This window comes from Heterodontus francisci, chromosome 31 (assembly GCF_036365525.1).
Source record: "Heterodontus francisci isolate sHetFra1 chromosome 31, sHetFra1.hap1, whole genome shotgun sequence".
NCBI lineage: Eukaryota > Metazoa > Chordata > Chondrichthyes > Heterodontiformes > Heterodontidae > Heterodontus > Heterodontus francisci.
This window is the reverse complement of record NC_090401.1, coordinates 33,047,994-33,070,749: the sequence shown is the minus strand read 5'-3', so window position 1 is coordinate 33,070,749 and position 22,756 is coordinate 33,047,994. Positions and strand designations below refer to the sequence as shown.

The window sequence follows — 22,756 nt, the reverse complement described above, 5'->3', positions numbered from 1 at the left end:
GTGATTTGTCTGATCTTTGCCATTGTTCTTTACTGTTTCACTAAATGGAGACCTTTGTTTGAGAACCTATCTGGAAGGCCAGCTAGAAAAAGGTTTCTTAAGCAACATCTGTGTGCTGCCGACTGCTTCTGCAATAGTTTGTTGATAACAGCTGTTGAGGAAGTCGATGGCCTTGAAGGAATATTTTTAAATTTTAAAGTGAGGGGAGAAAGAGAAAATTTAACAAAATGCAAAGTGTGCACTTAAGGATTAAAAGTAGAAAATGCTGGAAATACTCAGGTCTAGCAGCATCTGTGGCGAGAGAAGCAGAGTTTTAACGTTCTAGGTCTGTGACCTTTCACAGACCTGAAACATCAACTCTGCTGCTCTCCACAGGTGCTGCCAGACCAGCTGAGTATTTCCAGCATTTTCTACTTTTATTTCAGATTTCCAGCATCTGCAGTATTTTGCTTTTATATTGCTGTATAAGGATGTTGGCTTTGTATATTCCTTCAACCTTTATATGTAGGTAAGAGCCATACACTTATGAAATTGTCATATGCAGATTAGTTTTTCTTCCCCACCCCCCACATACAAAACAATAGCAAATAATCCTCTTTAACAAAATCTGAACTGTCATTTTTTTTGGTTCTGCAATATAGTCTAAGGGTCATCTTTTTAAACAGTTTAATTCAGTAAATATTTCTACAAAATCTTTTAAATCAGTTTGGGCTGGCTTGATAGCAGCCGTAGGGTCACTGACCCGAAACATTAACTCTGCTTCTCTTTTCACAGATGCTGCCAGGCCTGCTGAGTGGTTCCAGCATTTCTTGTTTTTATTTCAGATTTCCAGCATCCGCAGTATTTTGCTTTTATTGATAGCAGCCGTGCTTTGGTATCAGCTCATTAAAGTAAACTTACTCAGTTTACTTTTTACTCCTGGTTGATTCCATCTATTCCTGTAATTAATGCCATCTTGAGTTTAAAATCAGCATTTCCTATGGCATAATCTGAAATGTACAGTTGGATGAAAGCAAAAAAGCTTGACGTGGTGCACTTGTTTTATTGAGGTTGTCCTAGTTTGCAACAGTGTTGCTTGACTGTCCAAGTAGAGATCTTGCATTTTTCTTTAACAAAGTACTTTTTCCATTTCCAGGTTGGCTGTAGAATCAGCACTAGTGCGAAAGTTTGCATGAACACTTTTTCCTCCCTCTGCCCCCCCCCCCCCCCCTCCCCCACCTCAAAAAGAAAAACCTGAAGCCTTGTTTTGCATTGGCTTGGGAAAAGCTGTTGGCGATTCTCTGGGTCTCCAGGTTACGATTGATTGTCGGTTTTGCTTGAGCAGTCATTAATGAAGCCTTCCGTCACATGTCTTGTTATAACCTTGAGCGTTGCCTAAAAATGCTGGATTACATTTTGTTTCAATGTTGATAGTTGACTCTGGTGCATTAAGTTCTAGGAGCAACATGTATATGCCCTGTGAAAGGAAAGGCATATTTAAATGAACGTGTTTGTGATGGTGAATTACAAAATTACTTTACCTTGGGTTACTGTTCCAATAATCTTTGGAAATAAGTATGAAAGACTTTGAGAAGTAGTTATGCAAATTTGAAGTACGGGATCACAAGGTAGAAGATCTGCCTTGATACTTGAAAATTGTGAATTGGAATTGTGCATACTAGTAAAAGTAGAGTCCGTCGGCTCCTTTTTTAGCACTGTAAATTTATCCTACCCACAGGGGAAGTAGTTGCCTCAAAGTTGATCCCACATTGGTACCACTGACCTTGAAATAGCTAACTCCTCTTGAGCATACATTCTGTTGTATACGCCAGCAGCCATTGTTTGACTAGATATTGATAAAGTCCTGTTTGCTGGCTAACATGAAAATAGTTGAGCTGTACAGGTTCTGCTAATAAGAGGAACAAACCAAAGAAAGTGGATCCATTGTGCAGAAGGAGCCATGAGAACTGGCTTTCGCCACTGCAGCTAGGGGATAGGTCATGTATTTCAATGGCAACTTTGACATTTCTCATGTTCCTGTGCTATTTTATTAAATTTGCATACTTTGCAATAATTGCATTTTTTTCTAGCAAAAACTGATTTGAATTAACAGGAATAAACACCATGAATCAGGTTGGAAATTTTTGTCAGACTGACCAGGTAACCAGAAAAGAATAAGGACGCTCATACTGAGAGGCCTGGAGATTCCAAGCTTTGCAAAAGGGGAGAAGTAATTCCACTTAAGACCTCCCTTTTGTTTTCCTTTTCTCTTTGGTCTTTCTGGTCTTTCTCTTTTCTGCCTTTGTTTCTCTGTCAATACAACTTAACATCTTTGAAAGCGAGTGGTACATTTATATAAAGAAAAAGCTAATGTATTCAGTTGTCTGTAACCTCGGTAATGTTAGGTGATTCAGTAATTGCCCACGGTTTGAGGAGCTGTTTTAAACGCTTAGTGGTCATTTCTGCAGTCATATATTTGGCTAGGAAATCTGTACAGGCCAGAGTTTTAACAAAACTATGCAACGTTGAACGTGTGTAGAGGACTACATTAATATACTCATCAGATTTATGGACCAGTCGGTGAAAAGAAACTTATTTTCTGGTGGAACTGCATCTATATATTTGGAACTGAGCTCTTTTTTTTTTATATAGGGACATTATCTAAGAAAGATCAGCCTTTGTTCACACTACGACAGGTTGGAATAATCTGTGAGCGCCTGCTTAAAGACCATGAAAGCAAGATCCGGGAGGAATATGAACAAGTTCTAAACACAAAACTTGCAGGTAGGAGCATCACAAAAATAATTCATTAACTGGAGAGCTGGAAAGCTGTGTCGAAGGAGAGAGTGATAAGCAAATGTAACGATGGATAAAGTCTCTGCTTGTGAACCGCAACACTCATCTTTTAATGGTCTGTATACACAGGTTTATAGATAGTTGTCTTTGCTAAAGCAGTATCTGAAAAACAAGGCTGTAATATGTGGATGAATGTTGTAACTGGATAGGGGCAGTCTCTGTCATTGGTTTCATCTACTGAAACTATTGAAAATCCCACTCTCCTGTTCTTTCCTCACAACTTTGAATTAAAGTGCAGGGCTAAATTGAGAAAAGTGGACATTTCCCTGTTTTCAGTGAAAATGAATTTTATTCCAAGGTATTTTCTCTCCTGCCATCACTAACCTGTATGCAGAAAGTTGGTTCTTCCTGTTAATATGCAGTATTCAGTTGACTGTTTATTTTCGAATTTGCTGGAGATCATTTTGAAAGAAGTCAAATGTCTCTAGTCTTGCAGATCTGTATATTGTACTGCTACAGGTAGGTGTAGCTTATCTTTCAAGTCATTGCTTCTTGATGGAGCCCAGTCCTAAAAATAAAAACTTGAGCTTTACAAGTCATCCTTCTATCAGCAAAGTATTTCTATTTTGCATTTTCCCTTCAATTCTGTCTTTATTTTTCTTCCCTTTACTTCTTGCTTCCTGTTTGTCAGCAACAATTGTTTTTAGCTCTCCCAATTCAGGCAGCTGTCATTCTGCTATGTGGAGCGTCTAGGGAGTGGACCACAAAGGTGCTCGCAGCATGAAAGAACTTTTGGCTAAGATCTTAAAAAGTGTGTGTCTTGGCCCATGGCGCACACTGCATCAAATAACCTGTCTGAGGCAGGAGTGACTTTCAAGTCATAATTGCTTCCTTTTATTTGAGTTCTGTCTCTGCAGTTGCCCAGCCCACTTGTTTAGTGCTTCTGGAAAAAAACATTTATAATGTCTGTACACCTCTGCTGAGGAGATGGGCTTGGTGTGATATGCTAGACAATTGGGATGAACCACTGCAGCATTTTAAGACTCAAACAAGGTAATCTTTGGTCTTCCTAACGACACTTGGGCAGGCCTGCAGTCCGCCAATTTAAAACTACTAAAAGTGAACTGACCTCTGGTGTGGAGAAAACTTAATGTTGATCCCTATGGGTGTCCTTGATAAGTATGTACCTGTCAGGCAGGGAGGAAGTTGTCGAGCAAGGGAGCCGTGGTTTACTCAAGAAGTTGAAGTGCTTGTCAAGAGGAAGAGGGCGGCTTATGTTAGGATGAGACGTGAAGGCTCAGTTAGGGCGCTTGAGAGTTACAAGCTAGCCAGGAAGGATCTAAAGGGAGGGCTAAGAAGAGCAAGGAGAGGACACGAGAAGTCATTGGCGGATAGGATCAAAGAAAACCCTAAGGCTTTCTATAGGTATATCAGGAATAAAAGAATGATAAGAGTTAGAACAGGGCCAATCAAGGATAGTAGTGGGAAGTTGTGTGCGGAATCAGAGGAGATAGGGGAAGCGTTAAATGAATATTTTTCGTCAGTATTTACAGTAGAGAAAGAAAATGTTGCCGAGGAGATTACTGAGATACAGCCTACTAGGCTAGATGGGATTGAGATTCACAAGGAGGAGGTGTTAGCAATTTTGGAAAGAGTGAAAATAGATAAGTCCCCTGGGCCAGATGGGATTTATCCTAGGATTCTCTGGGAAGCCAGGGAGGAGATTGCAGAGCCGTTGTTGTTGATCTTTATGTCGTCATTGTCGACAGGAGTAGTGCTGGAAGACTGGAGGATAGCAAATGTTGTCCCCTTGTTCAAGAAGGGGAGTAGAGACAGCCCTGGTAATTATAGACCTGTGAGCCTTACTTCGGTTGTGGGTAAAATGTTGGAAAAGGTTATAAGAGACAGGATTTATAATCATCTTGAAAAGAATAAGTTCATTTGCGATAGTCAGCACGGTTTTGTGAAAGGTAGGTCGTGCCTCACAAACCTTATTGAGTTTTTCGAGAAGGTGACCAAACAGGTGGATGAGGGTAAAGCCGTGGATGTGGTGTATATGGATTTCAGTAAGGCGTTTGATAAGGTTCCCCACGGTAGGCTATTGCAGAAAATACGCAAGTATGGGGTTGAAGGTGATTTAGAGCTTTGGATCAGAAATTGGCTAGCTGAAAGAAGACAGAGGGTGGTGGTTGATGGCAAATGTTCATCCTGGAGTTTAGTTACTAGTGGTGTACCGCAAGGTTCTGTTTTGGGGCCACTGCTGTTTGTCATTTTTATAAACGACCTGGATGAGGGTGTAGAAGGGTGGGTTAGTAAATTTGCGGATGACACGAAGGTCGGTGGAGTTGTGGATAGTGTCGAAGGGTGTTGTAGGGTACAGAGGGACATAGATAGGCTGCAGAGCTGGGCTGAGATGGCAAATGGAGTTTAATGCGGAGAAGTGTGAGGTGATTCACTTTGGAAGGAGTAACAGCAATGCAGAGTACTGGGCTAATGGGAAGATTCTTGGTAGTGTAGATGAGCAGAGAGATCTTGGTATCCAGGTACATAAATCCCTGAAAGTTGCTACCCAGGTTAATAGGGCTGTTAAGAAGGCATATGGTGTGTTAGCCTTTATTAGTAGGGGGATCGAGTTTCAGAGCCCACGGGGTCATGATGCAGCTGTACAAAACTCTGGTGAGGCCGCACCTGGAGTATTGCGTGCAGTTCTGGTCACCGCATTATAGGAAGGATGTCGAAGCTTTGGAAAGGGTGCAGAGGAGATTTACTAGGATGTTGCCTGGTATGGAAGGAAGGTCTTACGAGGAAAGGCTGAGGGACTTGGGGTTGTTTTCGTTAGAGAGAAGGAGGAGGAGAGGTGACTTAATAGAGACATACAAGATAATCAGAGGGTTAGATAGGGTGGATAGTGAGAGTCTTTTTCCTCTGATGAGGATGGCAAACACGAGGGGACATAGCTTTAAGTTGAGGGGTGAAAGATATAGGACAGATGTCAGAGGTAGTTTCTTTACGCAGAGAGTAGTAGGGGCGTGGAACGCCCTGCCTGCAACAGTAGTAGACTCGCCAACTTTAAGGGCATTTAAGTGGTCATTGGATAGACATATGGATGTAAATGGAATAGTGTAGGTCAGATGATCGGCGCAACATCGAGGGCCGAAGGGCCTGTACTGCGCTGTAATATTCTAATTCTAATTCTAATATGGATAATTTGAGCTTGATATACATGGGTATAATCTGTCAATGTAGCATGGTAAAAAATAAAATTCTTCAAATTGTGGGTACATAGCAAATCTGGTCCAGTAAAATATTTCCATAGGCCTTGCGCTGATGACCCCGATAGTGGGGGGAAAAAAGTATAAACTTTTAATACAAAGGCCCTTCCAAACTTAATCTTACAGTATAGCATAGCTTGGACTTGTGTGCATAGCATACTTTGTAACAGTGTCAATTGAATTGAATTGAATCCAAGGGATTTTTTTTTCTTCAAAGCCAACTTCAAATGTACTTTGTTTTAAATAGAATAACCTGTTTTTTTTTTTCAGAACAATATGATGCTTTTGTGAAATTCACACACGACCAGATTATGAGACGATATGGAGAACGACCTGCCAGCTGTAAGTGTAGACTTCTTGTACACTTCAGAATTCCAAATTGAAAGAGCTTTTTGTTTTGGAGGATAACAGAGTTGCATCTAACCATTTTTGCCAGTTAGGCCCTAAATATAAAGATTTCTGCATATCTGATTTATATAATGTGACTTTGTTGATACAGGTTTGTTTTTGAGTTGCTTTTTCCTAATTGTTTGAAATGTTAAAAGCAATTTAATACATTTTTATATCCTTTACCAGCAATATAAACTGCTTACCAACTCTTTGCTTCAGTGCTGTACAGGTATTGTGTGGCAGAAAGTGCAATTATGAAGATCCTTGGTGATGTGCAATGGTATTTCACCTCTAGAATTGTGGTTTAGACCTAACAAAGGCTGAAGGGTTTAAAGTGATTGATTGTAAAACACTTGTGTTTTTTTTTTGTTCTTGGGATAGTGGGTGTCATTGGCAAGGCTGTCATTTATTGCCCATCCCTAATTGCTCTTGACAACTGAGTAGCTTGCTAGGCTGTTTCAGAGAGCAGTTAAGAGTCAACCATATTGCTGCCTGGAGTCACATTGGTCCATACCAGGTAAGGACAGCAGATTTCCTTCCCTAAAGAGCATTAGTCAATTGGAGGGGTTTTTAACGACAATGGATAGCTTCATGTCACCATTACTGAGACTACCTTTCAATTCCAGATTTTTTAATTAATTGAATTTAAATTCCACCAGTAGCTGTGGTAGGATTTGAAACCAGGTCCCCAGGGTATTGGCCTGGGCCTCTGGATTGCTAGTCCAGTGACACTGCTAATCCAGTAACATTACCACTGCAGTCTGCGTGCAAAAGGTGCTCCCAAATGGCTGCCAGGTAGAGAGCTCACAATTTTGAGTTAGGATGAGGGCGATGCAATATGCCATCAGGATGATGTGTGACCTGGGATCTTGGAGTTGATTATGTTCACTTGTACATGCTGTCCTTGTGCTTTTAGGTGGGAGATCTTTGGTAGAAGCAGCCAAAGAAGCTTTGGAATGCTGCTGCAATGCATTCTTTACATGTTGCCACAGTATGCTGCTGGTGGATGTTTAGACTAGGTGAAATGCTGGTCAGTCTCACAACTTTGTCCTGGATGGTGTTGAGCTGTTTGTGTTTTTGCAGCTGCACCTATCCAGGCAAGTGGAGAGTATTCCATCAAGCTCCTAACTTGTGCCTTGAAAATGGTGGAGAGACTTTGAGTCAGATGAGCCACTCACTGAAGAATATTCAGCTTCTGACCTGTTCTAGTAGTCATAGCATTTAAAAGACTGCTGTCATTAAGTTTCTGATGAATAGTGGCCCCTGAATTTTATTAATGCTGTTGAACGTCGTGAGGAGGTAGTATTTTCTTGTTGGAGATGATTGCCAGGTGCTTGTGTAGTGCAAATGTTTGCCATTTACCAGCCCAGGCCTGGATAATGCTCACTGCTTCAGTATTTGAGAATGGACTAATGGAGCTCAATATTGCAAACATCAGCAAACCGTCTCACTCCTAAGCTTATGAAGGAGGGTGAATCATTGGAGCAGGTGGAGGTAGTTGGGCCAAGGACATTTCCTTGAACTTCTGCATTGATATCCTGGGGCTAAGATTGGTCTCCAACAACCACAGCCATCTTCCTTTTGTCCGAGTTATGACTCCAGTGACTGGAGAATCTTCCCCCAAATCCCGTTGCTTCTGTTTTACCACAGTTCCTTGACACCCCATGCTGCCTTGGTCATGGGCTGCCATTTTCATCTTGCCTCTGGAATTGTTTATCCCCTGGCTCAAACATGGAAATAGAGCAGAGTGATGCTGGCAGAACTCAACATCAGTTAGCAGACTATTGCTGAGCAAGTGCCACTTGATAGCACTGATGACAACTTCCATACTTCAGGACTAGGCTGATAAGGTGGTAATTAGCTAGGTTGGATTTGTCCTTTTTTGTAGACCAGGCATACCGTGGCAATTTTCTACATTATTGGGTAGATGCCAGTGCTATAGCTGTACTTGAATAGCTTAGGTGGGGGGTGTGGCTAGCTCTGGGGCACAGGTCTTCAAAGCAGGGATATTATTGGGGCCTATAGTCCTTGCTGTGTCCAGTCATTTCTTGATGTCACATGGACAGAATTAAATTTTCTGGAGGCTGCTTCTAATATAAGCTGTTCTGTGATGGTGGGGACCTTTGGTAGAAGGATGATCCACTTAGCACTTCTGACTGAAGATTATTGCAAAAACTTAGCCTTGTCTTTGTGCTCACATTGTGTTCTGCCGTTGTTGAAGATGGGGAACTTCATGGAACTGCTGTTAGGCACTCGTCACTACATGTGGTTAGTTGCAGAGTTTGATCGATTTAATTGTGGAATTGCTTGGCTCTGTAAAGTGTGCGGCTTTCGTTCACCTTGCATGTAGAGCTGTGTAGTGTCACCAGGTTGGCACCTCATTAGCAGGTAGGTTTGATGCTCCAGATATGCTGTTCCACACTTTTCTTTGAATCTGGTTTGATGATGGCAGAGTGAGGGATGTGCAGGGCTCTGAGGCTGCAGATTGTGGTGGTATGTAATTCTGCTGGTGACCCAAGACGTTTCATAAATGCTCATTTTCTGCTGCTGGATCTGTTCTTAATCTATCCTACTTACCACAGTGGTAGTGGCACGTGACTATGGTGGGTATCCTTGGTGTGATAGGATTTGGACTGTGCGATACTCAAAGAACAGTACAGCACAGGAACAGGCCATTCGGCCCTCCAAGCCTGCGCCGTTCTTGATGCCTGCCTAAACTAACACCTTCTGCACTTCCGGGGCCCATATCCCTCTATTCCCTTCCTATTCATATATTTGTCAAGATGTCTCTTGAACGTCGCTATCGTATCTGCTTCCACCACCTCCCCTGGCAGCAAGTTCCAGGCACTCGCCACCCTCTGTAACATCCCCTCTAAACTTTAAGGTGCCCCTCGCACCTTAAACCGATGTCCCCTAGTAACTGATTCTTCCACCCTGGGAAAAAGCTTCTGACTATCCACTCTGTCCATGCCGCTCATAACTTTGTAAACCTCTATCATGTCACCCCTCCACCTCCGTCGTTCCAGTGAAAACAATCCGAGTTTATCCCACCTCTCCTCCTAGCTAATGCCCTCCAGACCAGGCAACATCCTGGTAAACCTCATCTGTACCCTCTCCAAAGCCTCCACGTCCTTCTGGTAGTGTGGCGACCAGAATTTCACGCAATATTCTAAGTGTGGCCGAACTAAGGTTCTGTACAGCTGCAACATGACTTGCCAATTTTTATACTCTATGCCCCGACCGATGAAGGCAAGCATGCTGTATGCCTTCTTGACTACCTTATCCACCTGCGTTGCCACTTTCAGTGACCTGTGGACCTGTACGCCCAGATCTCTCTGCCTGTCAATACTCCTAAGGATTCTGCCATTTACTGTATACCTGCCACCTGCATTAGACCTTCCAAAATGCATTACCTCACATTTGTCCGGATTAAACTCCATCTGCCATTTCTCTGCCCAAGTCTCCAACCGATCTATATCCTGCTGTATCCTCTGACAATCCTCATCATTATCCGCAACTCCACCAACCTTTGTGTCGTCCGCAAACTTACTAATCAGAGCAGCTACATTTTCCTCCAAATCATTTATATATACTACAAACAGCAAAGGTCCCAGCACTGATCCCTGCGGAACACCACTAGTCACATCCCTCCATTCAGAAAAACACCCATCCACTGTTACCCTCTGTCTTCTGTGACCATCTTGCCAGCTCACCTCTGATCCCGTGTGACTTCACCTTTTGCACCAGTCTGCCATGCAGGACCTTGTCAAAGGCTTTACTAAAAGTCCATTATAGACAACATCCACCGCCCTTCCCTCATCAATCATCATCGTCACTTCCTCAAAAAACTCAATCAAATTAGTAAGACACGACCTCCCCTTCACAAAACCATGCTCTGTCTCGCTAATAAGTTTGTTTGTTTCCAAATGGGAGTAAATCCTGTCCCGAAGAATCCTCTCTAATAGTTTCCCTACCACTGACGTAAGGCTCACCAGCCTATAATTTCCTGGATTATCCTTGCCACCCTTCTTAAACAAAGGAACAACATTGGCTATTCTCCAGTCCTCTGGGACCTCACCTGTAGCCAATGAGGATGCAAAGATTTCTGTCAAGGCCCCAGAAATTTCTTCCCTTGCCTCCCTCAGTATTCTAGGGTAGATCCCATCAGGCCCTGGGGACTTATCTACCTTAATGCTTTGCAAGACACCCAACACCACCTCCTTTTTTGATAATGAGATGACTGAGACTATCTGCACTCCCTTCCCTAGGCTCATCATCCACCAAGTCCTTCTCCTTGGTGAATACAAAGTACTCATTTAGCACCTCACCCATTTTCTCTGGCTCCACGCATAGATTCCCATCTCTGTCCTTGAGTGGGCCAACCCTTTCCCTGGTTACCCTCTTGCTATTTATATATGTATAAAAAGCCTTGGGATTTTCCTTAATCCTGTTTGCCAATGACTTTTCATGACCCCTTTTAGCCCTCCTAACTCCTTAAGTTCCTTCCTACTGTTTTTATATTCCTCAAGTGCTTCATCTGTTCCTAGCCTTCCAGCCCTTACAAATGCTTCCTTTTTCTTTTTGACTAGGCTCACAATATCCCGTGTTATCCAAGCTTCCCGAAACTTGCCAAACTTGTCTTCCTCACAGGAACATGCTAGTCCTGGATTCTAATCAGCTGACGTTTGAAAGACTCCCACATGTCAGATGTTGATTTACCCTCAAACAGCCGCCCCCAATCTAAATTCTTCAGTTCCTGCCTAATATTGTTATAATTAGCCTTCCCCCAATTTAGCACCTTCACCCGAGGACTCTTTTATCCTTATCCACAAGTGCCTTAAAACTTATGGAACGCTCCCCCACTGAAACTTCGACCACCTGGCCGGGCTCATTCCCCAATACCAGGTCCAGAATGGCCCCATCCCTAGTTGGACAATCTACATACTATTTCAAGAAGCCCTCCTTGATGCTCCTCACAAATTCTGCCCCATCCAAGCCCCTAGCACTGTGAGTCCCAGTCAATATTGGGTAAGTTAAAATCACCCACCACTACAACCCTGTTACCTTTACATCTTTCCAAAATCTGTCTACATATCTGCTCCTCTACCTTCCGCTGGCTGTTGGGAGGCCTGTAGTAAACTCCCAACATCGTGACTGCACCCTTCCTATTCCTGAGCTCCACCCATAGTGCCTTGCTGCATGACCCCTCCGAGGTGTCCTCCCGCAGTACAGCTGTGATATTCTCCTTAACCAGTAATGCAACTCCCCCACCCCTTTTACATCCCCTTCTATCCTGCCTGAAGCTTCTAAAGCCTGGAACATTTAGCTGCCAATCCTGCCCTTCCCTCAACCAAGTCTCTAATAGCAACAACATCATATTTCCAAGTACTAATCCAAGCTCTAAGTTCATCTGCCTTACCTGTTATACTTGTCGCATTGAAACAAATGCACTTCAGACCACCAGTCCCGCTGTGCTCAGCAACATCTCCCTGCCTGCTCTTCCTCTGAGTCCTACTGGCCTTATTTACTATGTCCTCCTCATTTACTTCACCTAGCTGTCCTACTGCTCTGGTTCCCACCCCCCTGCCACACTAGTTTAAACCCTCCCGAGTGACACTAGCAAACCTTGCAGCCAGGATATTAGTGCCCTTCCAGTTTAGATGCAACCTGTCCTTCTCGTACAGGTCCCATCTGTCCCTGAAGAGAGCCCAATGGTCCAGATATCTGAAACCCTCCCTTCTACACCAGCTGCTCAGCCACGTGTTTAGCTGCACTATCTTCCTATTTCTAGCCTCACTGGCACGTGGCACGGGGAGTAATCCAGAGATTACAACCCTAGAGGTCCTGTTTTTTAACTTACTACCTAACTCCCTAAACTCCCCCTGCAGGACCTCATCACTCTTCTTGCCTATGTCATTGGTACCGATGTGTACACAACCTCTGGCTGTTCACCCTCCCCCTTCAGAATGCCCTCTGTCCGTTCAGAGTCATCCTTGACCCTGGCACCAAGGAGGCAACATACCTTCCTGGAGTCTCTTTCACGTCCACAGAAGCGCCTATCTGTGCCCCTGACTATCGAGTCCCCTATAACTATTGCTCTTCTGCGCTTTGTCCCTCCCTGCTGAACAACAGTGCCAGCTGTGGTGCCACTGCTCTGGCTGCTGCTGTTTTCCCCTGATAGACCATCTCTTTTTCCCCCCCCCAACAGTATCCAAAACGGTATACTTGTTAGAGAGGGGGATAGCCACAGGGGATTCCTGCACTGACTGCCTGCCCCTTCTAGCGGTCACCCATCTATCAGCCTGCACCTTGGGTGTAACCACTTCTCTAAAACGCCTGTCTGTGACGCTTTCCGCCACCTGCATGCTCCTAAGTGCATCCAGTTGCCGCGCCAACCGATCCATGCGGTCTGTGAGGAGCTGCAACTGGGTGCACTTCCTGTAGATGTAGTCGCCCGGAACGCTGGAAGCGTCATGGACTTCCCACATCTCTCAGGTGAAGCACTTCACCCCTCTAACTGACATTTCTATCACTAATTAGTTAATTGATATAAAATAAATAAGTACTTATTAAATCCTTACTAAATTATGATGCACTTCACTGTGGTCCCTAGTCCTAGATTTCTACAATAAATATTAAATGCTGTCTGAATACAGTAATCTCCTCCCTCTGGTTTAGTTACTCTACTTATTAATTAGTTAATTAGTGTTTTAATCAATTTTTATCAGTTTTATTTTCAAATTCGGTACAGATTCCCTACCAGCCAATCAGGTCACAGCTTTTCTGTGACGTCACTTTTCAGTTTTTTTTTTCCCACCCGAGGTAACTTACTCTATATACTCACCGCTCTGGAACTCCGCCCTCAGAGTCTGCTCGTAACAATGCTTTCATACAAAGTCACATCTGCGATAAGTAGGTTGTTGAGGATAAGGTAAAGTAGGCTATTCCCTTGTGTTTATTTACTCATTACTTATTGCAAGCCCAGTCTTGACAGTTATGTCGTTGAGAATTTGACCAGAGGTGGTACTACTGAGCCAGTCTTGGTGATGTACTCCAGGTATGGGACCTTGTCCATTTTGTGCCCTTGCTGCCCACAGGGCTTCCTTCAAATGTTATTCAACATGGAGTGCATAAGACTCCTTGGAATTCGAAGTTGATGATGCGTACTTCCAAGGCAACTCCACTTGGAGTTCTGTGTACCATTCTGGTCTCCGTTATAAGGATGCAGAGGCACTAAAGGTGCAATTAAAAAGTTTACACAGATGACCAAAACTGAATGGTTGGTTGTATCTATCAGGAAATATTAAGCATCTGCCATCCACTAGCTTGTTTGGCATATTACACAACTGCAAAGGCCAGTTTCCACAATTAATTACTTTTTGTCAGGCTAGAAAATGATCTCTGATTTGTAATGATGCAAAGGTGACTGTATGGACACCAAGTTATAGTGGCAATCTTGACCTCATAGTGCATAAGAACACAGAAGCTGTTCAATTTGGGGGTTTCAAGTCCATTTTCCAAGCCATGTCCGTATATCTTTGGTCTGAGTCTTGGTATACAACACTCAATATTCTGTTAAAACACAAAATGATAATACTCTGCAGGCCAGGCAGATCTGTGTAAAGAGAAAGTTGACATTTCAGATTGTTGATCTTTTGTCAACTGGAAAAAGTTAGAGATGTAACAGGTTTTAAGTACAGAGGTAGGGAAGTAGGGATTAAATGGCAAAAATAATATTGCAAGGCAAAAGGAGATGGTAGTGGACAAGTAAAGAAACACAAGATGGGTCTAGAGGAGTAACCTGGGAATAGCAGAACGCTTCTATTTGTTTCAGATTTTCAATATTTGTGGTATTTTGCTTTAGTCTCAATACTGAGATATAGCCAAGTATCTTGTGTGTACAACCCTGAATGTTCAGCAAAAAGTCTTGGGTTTTGGCTTTTAGTGCTTGCTTTTTGTATAACGTGCATAAATTAGCAACAATATCCATAGTTTGCACTGAGCCTGGGAATAGATTTGGAATTGCTAAAAGAATTTTTGAACTGAGCGGCAGCAAAATTCAAGTCAGTTTGTGGAATCACTAATACCTTTTAACGTGAATAGGTCACGAATTGATACTTGCCCCACATAACTGCAGCCAAGTAGTCATGTGTTCATTTCCATGCAACTGTTAACTAAGTTTAAAAACTGTCCATATCTAAACTTAACCAAACTATTTTGCAGGTCATATCTCAAGTTTTGAATCGTTCATCTTTTAAATAGTCATTTAGAAATACTAAATGTCACTGGTACAATCCTCAATAAAAACATCAAACCACTGGACAAATCAAAATATGCACACTTTCGTTAGATTGAAAGACTGCGTTTGCTGACAATGCAACCACTAGGTGGCGCAGTACTTGCACATACGCAGATGCAGGCTCTTCAACTGGAACTTCAGTGTCTGTGACATTCAGGCATCTGCCAGGATTAAAGATGGTGCTGCTCAATTTATCAAAGGAAATGCTTATGGTTAGATCATTCCAGTAAACTAACCTTACATTGTGGACGGAAGCCCAGTAATATAAAGGCCAGCTACCCAACCGGGACCCGACAACATGTGTTGGGTTGGGTTGCACTACCGGGCCTGGCATTCGGGCTCTGGTTGGGCCGGGTCGGACACTCTCTATCAGCGGTAAGTGGCTCCAATGCTAATTTAATTTTTGGACTAGAAAGGTGGCTTTGTTATTTTAAGCTTGTCCAGATCAGCAACAAAGTGAAAAACGGAAGGTAAGTTAACTAGTCAGGCGTGGGGGGAAAAAAGGAAGGGCTCGGGGCGGATGTGGTTCTGTCAGGGTCGGGTATGATTGAATTTCCATTGGAAGATAGTTAATTGACACCCCGATCGATGGAAACAAAAATCGGGCAGAGTATAAAATGTGCTGCCAATTCGTTACTGTGATTGACGAGGACTGATTTTTCACCTGAACGCAACTACTAGCTCCTGCCCCACTGGCCGCTCTCTTTTCTCCCCCCCCCCCCCCCCCCTCGGCAGCTCTCTTTCTATCTCCCCCATCCCCCCACCCCACTTCCCTGGCCGGTTGTTCCCCGCTCGTGCCACCTCGCGCTCAGTTTCTCCCCCCCCCCCCAGCTCTAGGCCACACCACTTCCCTCCCCTCGGCCACTCACTCCCATGTTTGATAAGTCTCCACGCTTCTGAAGAAGCAAGGCGGGCTACAAGGGGTGACGGCCCCGAGAGGAGGAAAGCAGCACGGCCTAGAACTAACGGCGGGGGGGTGCGGGCGGGGAGCGAGAGCGGGATGGCACGAAGCGAGGAACAATCAGCCAGGGGAGTTGGGGGGGAAGCAGCGAGGTTTAGGGCGAGCAGCTGAGATGGGGGGTGGGGTTGCAGGGGGGAAGCATCCAGACCTGGAGCGAGTTGCCGAAGGGGGAGAGCTCCAGCCTCCGTCTCCCATTTAGCCACTTCCTCCAGTCAAGTGGGTGGCTGGATACCCAATGACGTTTTATCGTGCGTGCGCAAAGATGGGCCAGGCGCGGATACACTGATATCCTGCGCATGTGCAACTTTGTCCTGGCAAGATGTAGCTGTGCATGTGGGCAGCTTGGCGCACTCTGACATCAGGCCGTTGCGTTGTCAGGAATCACTGAGATTGAAATAATTAATACAATGCAGATAGTAAGTTATTACAGAAGGTCTTCAGTTCCCATGTTACAAGTAGCATTTATGGTGAAAAAAAAATCTTAAACATGCACTTTGGGTGTTGCCTGCCACTTTGTTGTCTGGCTTTATTAACTGGTAATATTGCTGTGCAAACAGCAGCTTGCATGTATATAGCCCCAGCACACACCACCAGTTTAATTAGACAAAAATGGTTATCGAACCAAAGAGGATATTCGAAGAGGTGGTGAATATTCGAAGAGAGACTGGTGAAAAGAGATGAGAGTGCCTAGGCAATAGTTTGTTGCCTATTTTTGGGCTTTTTTTTCTGGGGGGCTGCCTGAAATTCATGCCATGTTTTTAAGGAGAGGGAAATAGCGAGGTGCACTGTTGAGAGGCATTCCAGATCATGGGCCTAAACGGTTCAAGGTATGGCTAACAATGGTGGAATAAAGAGGTTGGATACACATGAGCTAGATTCAGTTGAACAAAGTTCTGATGAAGGTTGTATGGCTGAAGGAGGTTAGAAATTGGTAAGGGATTTAAACACTAGGGTGAGAATTTAAACTTGAGGCACTGGAAGTCAACATGAGTCAGCAAGGACAGGAGTGATGGATAAGTGGGGCTTGATGCGGAATAGGAAATAGGCAGCAGAGTTTTCGATGGCCTGAAGTTTGCATGGGATAGTGGATGGAAGGCCAGCCAGGAAAGCATTGGCATGGTGAAGTCTGGAGCTGATGTACATGGGCAAGTGCTCATCTTCTGAAACAATGTTGAGGTGGGAGTAGGTGAGCTTTAAGAACATTCAAGTGAATGATGACCAGGACCGAATCTTTGATGCAAGAACCTAAATGGTAGCTCCCACCAGCTTAGAAGTGAAATGAACAGAGTTGTGCAGATCAAGAAGACTCCACTCTATGCTGAATAAATGGATCGCAACTGAGAGTGACTGTCTAGTTACTGCAGTTGACCTTGACTTGTCTGGACTAGGAAAGTGAAGTGAAGTGAAGGGATGGGGTGTAGGGGTGTGACTGTAATTGAATAAAATATTGTGGGGGTCCTGTGGGTTTGACTGGTTCCATCTTGTTTTGAAAAACCTGGCAGCACTCACTGTATGCAGCTTAAGCATGAAGAATGACTGCTTTGAGGCACTAGAGGGCAGCTGGAATCTGTTGGACTAGCCCAGTGTAAATTACTGCTGTCAAGATAAGGGGAGGAGGCAATGAATACCCTCTTCTCAGCAAAATGAGCATTAACGAATGGATTTAGCTGGAAACTTCTAGGTTTGGCACAATTTGGTTTCAGTTCAATTCACTCCACCTGATAACAAACAGCTGAAGGCACTGGATACTGCAAAGGCTAGGGGCTCCTGACAACATCCTGGTTGTAGTACTGAAGACTTATGCTGCAGAACTAGCTGTGCCCCTAGCCAAGCTGTTGGAGTACAGCTACAACACAAGCACCCAGCTGACGATGTGGAAAATTGCCCAGGTATGTCTTGTCGACAAAAAGCAGGACACATCCAATTACAGCCCCATCAGTCTGCACAAGATCGTTAGCAGTGATGGAAGGTGTTGTCGCCAGTGTTGTCAAGCACCACTTAAACTGCAACAACCTGCTTATTAATGCTCAATTTGGGTTCTGCCAGGGCCACTTGGCTCCTGACCTCATTACAGCTTTGGTCCAAGCATGGACAAAACTGAATTCCAGAGGTGAAGTGAGTGATTGCCCTTGATATCAAGGCAGCATTTGACCAAGTGTGGTATCAAGGAGGCCTAGCCAAATTGTAGCCAATGGGAATTGGAAAAACTTCACTTGAGTTGCACCTAGCACAAAGGAAGATGGTTATGGTTGTTGGTCAATCATTTCAGCCCCAAGACATTGCTGCAGGAGTTCCTCAGGCTAGTGTCCTAGGCCCAACCATCTCCAGCTGCTTCATCAATGACCTTCCCTCCATCATAAGGTCAGAAGTGGAAATGTTTGCTGATCGATGCTCAGTACCATTCACAACTTCTCATATACCGAAGCAATCAGTGTCCACATGCAGCAAGACCTGGTCAACTTTCAGACTTGGGCTGATAAGTAAGCGCCAGGCAATGACCATTTCCCACAAGAGATTCTAACCATCTCCCTATGACATTCAACAGCGCTACCATTGACCAGAAACGGAACTGAACCAGCTACATAAATACTGTGGCTACAAGAGCAGGTTAGAGGCTGGGAATTCTGTGGAGAGTAGCCCAATACTTGATTTCCCCAAAGTCTGTTCACCTTTTACAAGTCAGGAGTGTGATGGAATACTCTTCACTTGCCTGGATGATTATGGCTCCAACAACACTCAAGAAGTTTAACCCCATACGGGACAAAGCAGCCCACTTGATCGGCACCCCATCCATATCCTTAAACATTCACTCCCTCTACCACCGACGCAAGTGGCAGCAGTGTGTACCATATACAAAATGCACTGCAGCAACTCGCCACGCCTCCTTCAACATAGAACAAAGGCAGCAGACGAGTGGAATCACCACCTGCAAGTTCTCCAAGCCACACACCACCCTGACTTGGAAATATGTCGCCGTTCCTTCACTGTTACTGGATCAAAATCCTGGAACTCCCTCCCTGATAGTACTGAGGGTGTACCCATACCAGATGGACTTGCAGCAGTTCAAGAAGGCAGCTCGCCACTACCTTCTCAAGACCAACAAATGCTGGCTTTGACAGCGAAATCCACATCTCATTAACATTTAAAAAATCCAAAATTGTAATAGATATAGTAAGGAATGAAAGCTGCATTGTAAAAAATAAACTTTGCTTTGTGATTAATTTCTGCAATGATCCTGCGCATGTAGATGCTCTTAAGCAATTCTATTAACTGTTACAATGAAGTTCTAATGTTGTCTTTGCATAACATTGGATAATTTCCTTAACTGTTGGAGTGCCTTGAATGCATTAATATCAATCTGTAGTTTGCATAGTGAATTAACTTTAACTGTATGACTAGTCACTTTGCTAAATTTAGGAATTTTTTTCTGCAGGATAACAATGCTGCTTTTTTTCCCTATCTGTATACTGTATCAGTAACTTTTTTTCTTTTTCTTACAGATGTGTCCTGAAGCATTTTGTGATTGAACGGGTGTTGGCTTTCACCTCAAGTCAGCTGCTGTACTTATGAGAACTAACTTTGGTGCCATGTTTTACCCACCTCCTTGAGGGATTTTAACTCTTCATTGCTGGCCCACCCTACCTCTTGTAAAAATGAAACAAAAAACAAAAAAAATTCTGACTTTACCAGTCAATGTGCTATCAGTACAGAGATTTGTCTACTTTCCACTGCTAACTCTGCTACTGAGAATAACCTGCCACTTATTTCCAGTTCAAGAAGCTGAATACCAAGCAACAGTTAATCTGCCTTTAAGAAGTGGCACTGAATATGGGATTGTTACCATTCAAACCTTTTTGAAAGGATTAAAGTTCTGTCACAAGTGATTAGTCTGAATTTTGGACATCTTTAAAGTAGAAATTTTGGTTTCTCTGTATTGATCTGAAAAATACAGTGCACTACAGTAATACTGCAGAAATCTCCATTTCTTGTAGAATGGATTTTATTTTTTTATTCAGTGGAGCATTGTTGCCTGTCAGCTGCAAACATCTGTAACACTGTTACTTTGCAGTAAGTGGGATGTACATATCCAATCTAGTCATTGGGTTCAATGTTTGAATTGGAACATAAACCCATGGATGGTCTGAAACAGAAGCTGACAGCCAAGAATATAAAAATTCATGGTTCACTGGCCAGACCATATGAATTGTATACAGGTGGAAGTCACTATACCAATGCTTATAATTTTTGGTTTCAAATTAGACACTTGGAAGGGGGAACAGATGGTTTGTGTCAGGGATTTGTTTATATTAAATTTATCTCTTGAAAATGGAAAAGTTAACAATCATTTGTGAAATGGTACAAAGGTCTTTTTTTCTCTCCATTGTATTTTGGTCAAAATGGGCTAAATGGCCTTTTCTTAAACGTGTTCTTGGTTTAAACCCAGTTTTGTAGAATTTGTCTGTTTAAACAATAGTGAGATGGTAACTTTTTTTTTAACCTGTTGCACCAGGAATTTTAAATTGGCTTTCAATCATATTTGCCAACTTTTGGTAATTGGATATGTCTGCAAGATCATTTTAGCTGGCTCTTTAAAGATAGTTGCTCAAATTGAATTTTTAATTTAAAATGCTTCTAAATCCCACTAACTGTAAATGTATTGAGCTTTAGCTCAGCCAGTATAACATTGTACAATTCTGTATTCACATACAATATGTATATGATCACAAGATGGATTAGATCATAGACTGGTTTCTGAAACCCAGCCCATTTGGAAAAATTTGGCTTGTGCTGGACTCTTAATTGGGTATGCAAATCGGAGAACTCCAAATCCAGCTGTTTGATATTCTGTATCCAGACTACAGTATCAAGGGATCCTCATCACCAGATTAGTGGATTACAAATATACAAGGGCAAACAGTGGTATTATTTGACCCATTTATTGTTATGACAATTCTGTTTTCAGTATACAGGAATAAGAGTTTGTTCAGTTCAAAGAATGAATTGCAATGAATGTTTTTTTTTTTAAAAGCATACCTAACCAAAAAGTGCAACTTTACCTTACTCTTTGTACATTTCTTGCCCTGTGTAGTACTAACAAGTTTAGTTTAAAAAAAAAAAAATAAATAAATAAAATTTGACAAACTAGACATCTCCTTTTATATTCTATTTTGGTTTAAACACTTAGTATAAATTGGGGATGTGGAATCCTGTTTGAAAATTGATTTGTAACCTGCATTAGTCTTGCATTTGCTTGTGTTTGCCTGAGTTTTATTACCGATTTGTTAATAAATCTAGAGTGGCCTTATGAAAACAGCCAGATGGTAAAAATGTCTTGACATTATAAAGTTGTTTGCATTAAGGATGCACTCCAAATGAAGCTGGCATCAGTGTTTGTATTAAAAAAAACTTGGTTATGATGTAGAATATGGGGATTCCAAATGCAGCTTTGTATCCCCTAGTTATGCCCCCACACTTTCACATTTGAGGTATTCATTATACGGGGAAGCAGTACTGTAAATTCTTAAGTGAATTTACATAGACTATGCTTTCAGTTTTTCCCTTCAGTTGTAGGCATTTTTAATAGCAAACAGTTGCATTATTTGGTTGCCGTTTACAATGGAAATCAGATACAAGCTGTCCTTGTGCTTAATCAATTTGGACAAAATTAAAACTTAATTTAAAATTACTGCAAACTTCATCTAGTTATATCTGAACATAATCAGTCTTTGGTCTTCAGTGGCATAACAATTGGGTGCTGCTACAGGCAACTAACAACTTTGGCTCTGGCTATTGGGAACAGGGATGGCTAGGAATTCCACTGAATTCGATAGTTAAAATGCATCATGAAATTAAATATAGTGGGGCTATTCAATCTCTCTTTTTGAATGGGGGGGGGGGAGAAGGGAGGAGCACTTTGAAATAATTGGGTCTGTAATTGTATCCACATAATTTTTTTTAAAAGAAGCTCATCCTTTCAAAGCTTTCTAGTCCCAGTATTCTGACACATTTCCCTTCCCTCTCATCTACAGTTCTAGTTTCCCTGTTGGTTGGTGTTCATTGCATTATGTACAACTGATTCTAAAGTCACATTTTTAATCAGAGCACAATGTCTTTTCAGCCTGTGATTTTATCAACTCATTTTCATTCAAATTAGTTCCAAGCCTTAATTTCAAATAGACTTTCCGGTAGTGGAGAGTTTTCATATAGCTAGTTTAAGAACAGTGCCTCGCATTCAACAATTTACATTTTATGCATTTTTGTCAACACTTTAATGGAAGATAAAAGTCCTGACTGAACTACTTGGGTCAAGAATGAGTGAAATCTTAGTTTGTGCTTGAGCACAAATCTCCCCCTTTTGAATCTCACCAAAGGGCACTGCAATCTCTTTTTACTGTAGAAAAGGCTAAAATGGAGGATATTCATTTATAGAATGGAGTGAATACTAAATAACATTGCTGTAAGCAAAGATCACCAGAACAAAATGTGAACTTTCTGCTTTCCAAAAGTGGTATGTCAGCTAATCCTGCTGTGGGAGGAGATGGCAAAGAGGAATAGGGTGTGAGTGGGCTAAGTTTGAACAAGTCTTGGGTGATAGTAAAGCATGTATGTTTCTGTGTGCACCTGTGTTTTGGGAGGAAATCTTTCCTACAATCTAATTCTGTTTTAAACACTTTCCCATCTGATTCTTTTTACAGTTTGTCTTTATCTTCCCTCAGTCTTACAACTTGAGGTCATGAGTTATAAAATGGCTAGCTTGTTTTCTGGCAGTATATAGTACTGGCTGATTCCTGTTGCAGTAGAATAAATATGCAGAAAACTTGCTGGATATAAATGACAAAATAAAAATCAAAATTAAGACTTGTGTGGAGCTCAATTTTTTTTGAAGGTTTAAAAGTAGTCGATGTAACATGAATTGAATCCTAGAGGTCTAGATTTTAAACCTGCAGAGGACAAAAAACTTGTTCTAATCATTCACAAACACACTTTCATGAATATCAATTTTAGAATTTCTCAAGCTTATCTAACAAATACAGGACAGCTGGTGACAAGGCTATTGGC

General features: G+C 42.5%; 1 protein-coding gene across 1 annotated transcript in view; it reads left to right on the top strand.

Annotated features, from left to right (window-relative positions):
* Nucleotides 1–22,553, top strand: part of akirin1 (akirin 1) — a 43,022-nt gene extending 20,469 nt beyond the window's left edge. Inside the window, exons 3-5 of the mRNA XM_068011249.1 lie at nt 2,632–2,763; nt 6,318–6,389; nt 19,198–22,553. Coding sequence (XP_067867350.1) covers nt 2,632–2,763; nt 6,318–6,389; nt 19,198–19,208 — 215 coding nt within the window. The 3' untranslated portion in view covers nt 19,209–22,553. The remainder of the gene's footprint in view (nt 1–2,631; nt 2,764–6,317; nt 6,390–19,197) is intronic.
* The last annotated feature ends 203 nt before the right edge of the window (nt 22,554–22,756 follow it).